Genomic DNA, 8,602 nt, shown 5'->3' on the forward strand with positions numbered 1-8,602 from the left:
GTTACCTCAGAGTCTGCTCAGGCCTACGTACTCATCGGCAGTGGACCACATCAATTGTGCCTCCCTCCTGCTCAAACAGAACTGCCTCCACGGCAAACCCCAGTCCGCCTGAGCAGTTCAACACAAACACCACATCACCACAACACAATAGATCACACCACAACCACGACATACAACAGACACAGGCACAATACCACCCACACGCCGCCGCCAACAACTCCTGGTTCCTCAAACAATCTGCACGGTGTTTCAGTCCAGAATATTCCGTAATGTGACATCGGTCAAGTGCCACACCTGCCTTGGTTGGTCTGCGCTCCATGCGAGGTTGGACGAGGAATTTCGGGGGCCCGTCTTGCGCTGCACGGTCACAAACCCCGCTCAATCTGTAAATGGCTACTCCCGTCGTTCCAGACATCTGGAAGACGGGGAGAGTGGTCCCGCTGCTCAAACCAGGGAAACCAGCCAACAAAGGCGAGTCTTATCGCCCGATAACACTCCTTTTCCGGGAGCAAATACACGTGGCCTATACTGCAACCCCTCCTGTGATAGAACTATTCTAGTAGCGTGGGATCTGTCAAAGGCGTTTGATACCGTCAGTCACTCCAAGCTACTAAAAGACATATATGCGGTATCTCTCCCACAGAGACTCAAACGGTAGTCGGCGAATTATCTGAGTGGCCAACACTCGTCGGCAATGTTTAGAGGAAAATCGAGAAAATCTAGAGAAACAAAACAGGGAGTTCCACAGGGTGATGTCCTTTTCCCATTACTGTTTAACTACTATATTTCCAAGCTCCCTTAACCGTCAGATTGCGATTGTTTGATAATGGCGTCTGGGGATGGAATTGATGACTTGTGCTCGAAAGTAAACGGTTACCTCTCCGAGCTTTCTCGCTTCTTCACTGCTAGGAGCCTAACCCTCTCCCCTACAAAATCCTCAGCAACACACATAAGCAGGTCAGACTAAAACTGGGAATTCACGTGATGACGAATCAATCGCAACGGTGAACAACCCGAAGATCCTCGGAGTAACCGCTCCCTCTCAGCGCATACAAACGCAATTGTCAACAAAGTACAAAGACGCAACAAGGTCCTTAAGTCGTTAACCGGCAGCAACTGGGGCAAAGACATAGGGCTGGTTTCTCCAACTCAACTTAACTTAGTTAAGCCAATTTTCATGACTAAGTCAAGAATAAGCTGTGTAAAACCTAGGCTAACTTTTGACTTAAGTCCAAAAAATGGCTAAACTAAGTTAAGTTGAGTTGGAGAAACCAGCCCATAGAAACGTGGCTAGCAATGTACAAGGCAATTGGCCGGCCCGTTCTGAACTATGAAACGCCTGTGTAGTCGCCGGTAGTAGCATGTAGTGGATGAAGCTGCAGACCTGCCAAAACACGGCACTCAGGACCGCGATGCGTTTTAATGTTGCCAGAACATCGTCTGCAGGACGAGGCCCATATGCTCCCCATTAAAGAGCACAACACAATTCTCTGCAAAAAGTTTCTAGTCAGAAGACACAGATGTGGTTACCCAAAAGACAACTGCCTGCAGAAGATCCCTCGCCCAGGCACGTCAGGAGGCATCTCTACGAACTGACGGACGATGTCCAGAGGTTCATCAAACAATCGCTGGACCCGCGGCTTGTCGACAGGCCGTGAACGGCATTCACAGAGATTCAGTCCCAAGTTATATAGCCTCTCGACCTGTGAATGCCGTTCTGGGCACACAACTACTAGACGTGGAGGAGGCAGAGCTTTGTCTGCCTCGGGAGACTCGGACCACAATAGCACAACTGTGTTCTGTTTACTACAGCAAGTTGAACTCATACCTGAGCAGAATAAACGGAGATGTGCTAAATGAATGCCCGGCATAAGGAGAGACGCCCCATGATTCACAGCATCTCTTCGCATGCCGCCTGAACCCCATCCAACTCACGCCCCTGTCCCTATGGACAGACCCCATAGAGGCTGCAATTTTACTGGGGTTACCGCTAGTAGGGCGGGGTTGTTGTAGGACTACAACAACAACAACGAGAAGAAGTTCTATCTAAGATGCGATCCCGTAGGAGTCCGGACTAGTCAGAAATAGTCAGATTTTACTGGAAATCGATCCCGTACTCGGTTCTCTGACCATTGAGAGGACCAAAAAGAGAGTAAGTAAGTCCTCTCTCTGTCAGAAGTTACCAGATTTAGTCGGAAAATTTGTTGGTGGTAAATTCTGGTAAATGTGTTAAACGATCAGCTGTAGTGTGTTTGGCAACCAAATTGTAACCAAAAGAAAATTACACTCCGCTAATTCCTGTTGAAAAGTATTTAATTACTTGTTTAAGTGGATTCTTATGAATTTTAAATATTTTTGGTTATTTACTGTGTGAGCTGAGTGTGTTTACATACAAAATAAGCAGAAATTTACAACTAAAATTTTGGGGTTATGTTGAAGTTGACAGAAGTTAACATTTTTTACTAAAAAGCGATCCCATGCACTTCAATGTTGAGCTGCCTTTACATGAGGCGATTTTTCGGCAGGCGATAATCGGATGCAAAAATTGACTTGCTGTCTACTATGAAGGAAGCGATTTTTTAATCACTATTTAAACGAGCGATTTTTCCAGAGCAATGTTGAATCGCCTCATGTAAAGACAGCTTAACTCTCTCGCTTTTAGCGAATTTTTATTTTTTTACAGTTTTGCTAGTTAGACCGAGAAATATGGGATTGCACCTCTAGCATGGCTCACAAACATTAAAAAAAAACTTACGAAAGTAATTTTCTGGCAACACTAACATATTATCAGCTGGCGAATGTTTAATTTTAACCTCAATATGTAAATATATTTTTAAACCATAGCTAATATAAGTAAGCGCTATACATTTTTTCGGTTCAATTAATAAAGTTTTGAATATCTTCGACTTTTCATCACTGAGAATGCAATATTTTAAAGTTAAGCCATTTATTAAGCGTTTACGAAAGGAGTGAAGAACATAGCAACAATGATACCAATGGGAACCATCAACTGGTTGTTTGTGTGTGGGCTGGCGTTCTGCATGGGGGGAGTAGTGGTTTTGAGTTTTATGCCGCTGAGCTCAGGTAATTCAAAATACATACATACATGGATTTGATTTAAATTTGCAATTACACAAGCATGCTCTTTTTGTAGATTGCATATGTCCACTGAGCCGTGGACGTACCAAGGCTAGTTCAGAACTCAATAAAGTGCCTGTTGGTGTTCAAGAATCTGCGCCGAAATCCATTCATAAATTAGCAGTACTAGTGCCGTTTCGAGATCGCTTCGAGGAGTTACTTCAATTCGTGCCACATATGACAAAGTTCCTTCAACGACAAGGCATTGAACACAAAATCTTTCTACTTAATCAAATCGATCGATACCGCTTTAATCGTGCCTCCCTTATAAATGTCGGTTTCCGATTCACGAGTGAAGTCTACGACTATATTGCCATGCATGATGTAGACTTATTGCCTATAAATGATGCATTGATTTACAAATATCCCAGCGATGCGGGTCCACATCATATAGCTGCACCTGAGTTACACCCGAAGTATCACTATGAAACGTTTGTCGGTGGAATATTACTTGTGCGTTGTGAACATTTCGAACAAGTCAACGGTATGTCAAATAAGTACTGGGGATGGGGCTTAGAGGATGATGAGTTTTACGTTCGCATTAGAGATGCAGGTTTAAGAGTCACACGGCCGGAAAATATTAAAACTGGTGTAAATGACACATTTACGTATGTTTTGTAAAAATCTTAAGATCAATAGTTTATTAATATTTTTGTACCCTTGCAGTCATATACACAATCGCTATCACCGCAAGCGTGACACCCAGAAATGTTATAACCAGAAGGAGATAACTAGAAAACGTGACCGACAAACTGGTCTTAATACGCTGAAATATAAAATATCAAAAATACAAGAAATGTCTATCGATGGAATTTCCATAACAGTTTTAAACATTTTGCTCGAATGCGACTTGGCAGACACCCCTTGGTGCGACTGCTCTGGTAATGCTGCAGTTGCTTCTGCTGTGTCAACTTGATTTGCTTTTAAATCGACTGTGCTATAAACTAGTAATAAAGTTCTTGTCTAGGTTTTATGTATCTTAATTTTAATATTTTACGTACTATGCTATAGTTCCTTAGTTCAATAAAAAATGTTATAAGCTTTTACAGAAAAAATGGGTAAAGATAATTTTAGTTTAATATACGTGCACCATGCCGTACAAGAATGTCCAGAAGAGCACATAAGTGCATAGGCCGCCCATAAAGTTATTAGTCAAAAGACTCTGACGATTGATGAAAAATTTGCGCCACTGAGTACCTGATTTCGCCAAAACCAAGAGCCACAATACGAAGACGGACACAAAATAGAAGAGGAAACCAAGCAAACCGTTGAGCCCCAGAATGCCTAGAATTAATTTATTCGCTATAAATATGTGCAAATTTAGTAAATAAATTGTATGAACACCTACCGGCAGCGCATCCGGACAAAGCAGCCATTGAAGTGCGGCAGTACTCCACGGCAGATATATTTCCGCGTATGGCGGCTTCACTATAAGCGACAATCTCACCCGCTTTGTTATTTAATTTGTTACTCATATTTAAAGGATTATTTACTAGAAATTATTAGCAAACTAGTGGGATATAGCTAATTGAAAAATAAGCAAATGTCACTGCACAGCTGTTTTAATATTCGATCATTTATTTAATCGATGAAATTTTTAGAAAGAAATCGATTGCAAGAAATTTGTTAGGTTGGTTTCAGAGATTATTAGTTTTAAAATTAAATTTTTATTTAAACTCTGTTCAGCATTATATAACTTATCATTTTAATAATTTTGCGTACTGCTCAACGATTATCGCATAAATAACTAAATAAATGAATAAATTATCGCATAACGAAACTGCTTGTGCCGACTCACTTCGGCCGGTGTGCTTACTAAACACAGCCCGTTGATGTATGTCGATTAAGTTCCGATTTTAGATTCGAGTACAAGAAAGCGAGGAATAGATATACATTTCCGCTTAAAATTACGAATAAGATTGCAGATTTAATCAAGCACAAATGTTTTTAACGAGGCATTTATTTACATAATATATGTATGCACTAAAAGGAATTGTTTGCTGTTTGTGTTGTTTACGTATTATTGCTAAAATACGAACTCGGTAGTAGATTACCTGATTGAAGGCAGTTTTCATCGGAAGCACTCCCGGTTTTATTAGATTACAGAGCTAATAAAACTATGGAAATCTTGTATTTTACCAAAATAAGTATATATAGTTAAGTGGTGCTGCAAATGAGCTTATCTTTCAATCACAACAAATTTTGAGCTCCCGCAAAGTCCAGTGGACACTCTTTTCATTGCAAATTGCTTAAGTTTGTTTTAAAACTTCATTAAAATAAGTAATTTTAACATTACTTGGCACGGTTGGCTTTGCATTTGCTTACACAAGCAATATAGAGGAAGTTTATTTTTATATATCCAGAAAATTTTCATAAAACGAACCTGACATCTTTGGGCATTTATGTAGCATATGCCCATATTCATAAATATGCATGTATACATGAGCAACAATTCTATTGAAATTTAAGACAAAATATCATGTGATATTAGGAAAACTTGTAAATTTTTTATAAATAAAATTCTGAGGCCAGTCAAACAGACTGACTCATTTCTTACTCTTTTTGGTGTAATAAATTGTGACTTGAACATAAGTAAAAAAGTTCACGTAGAAGTAAAAGTTTATTAAAAATCAGAGCTATAAAGTATATTTGCATTTAAGACTCAGAAAAGCGTCCAATATGACTCCTTCTAAGAAGGGAAATATGCTGTTTTATGACGCTTTCTCAGCCCATAACGAGGATTACGATTCAGACTTCTAAAACTTTAAGGACTTTAAAATGGGTTCGAATCAGGATTGTTGCAAATATTCGCATTCGCATTCGCAACCGCGGAACTTCCGCATTAATTTCAACATTCGCATTCGCAATAATCAATGATCGGATTCGGCTGGCAGCCACGACTTTGAAAACAGAATTTTGTTCAAAATTTTCATTCCTGGAAAATAATAATATATTTTTCATATCCACCTATTTAGCTCGCTATAAGCACTAAATTTTCAAACCAGTCGCAGAAGAAAGTATTAAAAATTAACTACAGAAATTACATCGAAAAACGTTGATGAAGTTACAGATTCCTTAAATTCGAAACAGCCAAAGTGATGAGAATGAAGAATTCTTTTTAAAAACTTTGGAAAAACCTGACACATCTGGTTTGGCCTCGCCATTATGCTAGATTCTAATTGTTTCTTAAAAATACTTGACATCCGCATTCGCATTCGCATCCGCGGATGTTAGCTGTTAGATATTCGTATCCGCATTCGCATCCGCGGATGTCTAAAATTCCACATTCGCAACATCCCTGGTCCGAATGCTTCCAATGAAATTTAAAAATGGAATTACAAAGAAACCTGTATCGATGTATTTCTCTGAATGAATTGCCGTAAGCATTTGTGAAAATAAAATTACCTATTTCGACTGGATTAAGCTCGGCCAAGAAATATTAACACCATTCCTTTATCAAAAAAAGGAAACGATTGGTCAGAATTGTAAGAAAATAGTAATTTTTCACATGATCTTAGCAAATTATTTGAAAAAATCTTATACAATTAAATTTGCAGTTTTCCTGTTTCGCGCTTTGCTATATAAACAACCATTAGATCTCCCGTTTATGAAACTTGTGAGTTTTTGCAAATTTTGGATTCGCATACCTGTTTCTTTTTTTGTTTGAAGAAAAACAAAAGTTTTTACATTTCATACAATAATTTATTATCGTCTTTTATTTGGAACAAAATATAAAAAATTATTATAATATATTTTACTTATCGTATTTAGTTACAGCTAGAACTGATTTATAAAAACACTAAAAGAAAAAAAAAAACTAAAACAGAAATAATTAATGACGCATTTTAATATCTACAATTGCGTGAACACGCGTGAATATAATTGTTTATATTTTAGATTTGTTTTATTTTAGTTTATGTTCAATATTGATTCAAGCCCAATTCTTGTCTGACAAGTATGAAGTGTACAGAATATACTACATATACATATTGGCAAATAAAGTGATTAAAAAATATTTAAATATAAAAACGAACGTATTAGCTTGAGAAATCCAAGAGCTGTTCACATACAAGTTTTTATAAGTATGCATACGTGCATACATACATACGCATGTTGATTTATATATGTACGTACTTTAAAATGTTACACTATTTTTGTTATATAAAATCTAAGTTTGGGTTTTTTTTATCATAAGTGGTCTATTGTTGTTGTGCATTTATTTGTTATTATTATTATTTAATTGTCAATAAGCTATGCACGTGCGTTTTATGCGTTTACATAATTGTAGATAAAACTAAATTGTGTTTTTATATATTTAAGAACTATTCGCTCTGTTTATATTTATTTCGTTTTCTCAGTTTTTTTTTTTGTTATTTCTACATGTCTGTATGTATAATAATATCAATTTTTGATATATTGTGTGTTTTTTTTTTCGTTTTAACCTACTAAATAAAATAAAAAGCGAACATTTCTGTGCGTTTGGAAAGTTGCCGCAAGGAAATTCGCTGCTAAAGCTCAAGTGACTGAAAATCGCATTAAAAGTTACTGATACTTCACCTCTATTTCTGCTACTTTTTTCTTTATAATTAAGTATTACTTTTATATTTCTGTGTTCGCATGGAATATTTAGTAGCTTATGTCGAAAGGCTGACTTAGTATAATTAAACGATAAAGAATTGTTTATGAGACTTAAAAAGGTGGATATTGGCTTGCTTGTATCGGAACTTTTATTTGCCAAAGTTCTTGAACTGCTCGTCGCCAGTGCGTCATTCGCAATCGTATGCTGCGAATGCCGCATTATACTAAAGCCAGCCTTTCGACATAACGTTACATACACTTGCGCATTACTTTTAGTTTCTTTAAAAAAGTTTTTTTTTCATTGAATGTATAGAAAAGTTCATTGCTACTGTGTACGCTTTTTAATTACATAGTTAGTACATATGTACATATAAACTTACATACAAATTTACTTATTATATTATTTATTGATTTCTATTATCGACTACGAGTTTATGGTTAAGGTTAAAAAATTTTCAATCAGTCGAGCATTAGTGTTATTTATTGTTTCATCTGTGTAAGTGTATGTATGTTTGTTTACTAAACTATGTTTTTGTGCTATTTTATGTTATATTTTTTTACAATACAACGTTTTTTAAGTAGTTGCTTATATGCGTTTTTTTTTTGTTTCTTGTCAGCATTTCGTCGGCAGCTCGTTGCTCGTCCACGCTCATCTTGCTCGGCCACGCGTTCTCGTTCGTTGTTCAGCTTTCTTTGCCTGCTTGCAAGCAGTTTAGAGCTTTTCTGTGCGTTTGTAAACATTTGTGCGCATAACTGTGCATGGTAAATCTAAGCTTGAGGGGCATACATATGTCTGTCTTATGACCTAGCATATCCTGACTTGCGTTGTAAATTGTTGTGAAAAAATTGCTTAGTTTTAGTTTAAAAAAATATACTAAGGGAACTT

General features: G+C 37.2%; 2 protein-coding genes across 2 annotated transcripts; one reads left to right on the top strand and one right to left on the bottom strand.

Annotated features, from left to right (window-relative positions):
• Positions 1 to 2,835: 2,835 nt before the first annotated feature.
• On the top strand, positions 2,836 to 4,190 carry LOC108374403 (beta-1,4-galactosyltransferase 7). The gene is made up of 3 exons (XM_017630386.1): positions 2,836 to 3,084; positions 3,155 to 3,746; positions 3,805 to 4,190. Exons 1-3 carry the CDS (start codon positions 2,988 to 2,990, stop codon positions 4,052 to 4,054), a joined length of 939 nt encoding a protein of 312 aa, XP_017485875.1. The 5' UTR covers positions 2,836 to 2,987; the 3' UTR covers positions 4,055 to 4,190.
• Positions 4,102 to 4,713, bottom strand: LOC108374404 (ER membrane protein complex subunit 6-like). Its single transcript, XM_017630387.1, has 2 exons — positions 4,487 to 4,713; positions 4,102 to 4,422 (listed from the first exon to the last, which is right to left on the bottom strand). The coding sequence occupies exons 1-2, from the start codon at positions 4,611 to 4,613 to the stop codon at positions 4,214 to 4,216; spliced, it is 336 nt and encodes a 111-aa protein (XP_017485876.1). The 5' UTR covers positions 4,614 to 4,713; the 3' UTR covers positions 4,102 to 4,213.
• Between the last annotated feature and the right edge of the window lie 3,889 nt (positions 4,714 to 8,602).

This window comes from Rhagoletis zephyria, unplaced genomic scaffold, assembly GCF_001687245.7.
Source record: "Rhagoletis zephyria isolate East Lansing unplaced genomic scaffold, Rhagoletis_zephyria_1.1 Rzeph_scaffold_07685, whole genome shotgun sequence".
In the NCBI taxonomy this organism is placed as follows: Eukaryota; Metazoa; Arthropoda; class Insecta; order Diptera; family Tephritidae; genus Rhagoletis; species Rhagoletis zephyria.

Coding starts and splice junctions, on each gene's coding strand:
- LOC108374403 (XM_017630386.1), top strand. CDS start 2,988: ATGATACCAATGGGAACCATCAACTGGTTGTTTGTGTGTGGGCTGGCG. Junction 3,085..3,154: donor TTTTATGCCGCTGAGCTCAG/GTAATTCAAAAT, acceptor CTCTTTTTGTAG/ATTGCATATGTCCACTGAGC. Junction 3,747..3,804: donor GGTGTAAATGACACATTTAC/GTATGTTTTGTA, acceptor GTACCCTTGCAG/TCATATACACAATCGCTATC.
- LOC108374404 (XM_017630387.1), bottom strand. CDS start 4,613: ATGAGTAACAAATTAAATAACAAAGCGGGTGAGATTGTCGCTTATAGT. Junction 4,423..4,486: donor TTTGTCCGGATGCGCTGCCG/GTAGGTGTTCAT, acceptor AATTAATTCTAG/GCATTCTGGGGCTCAACGGT.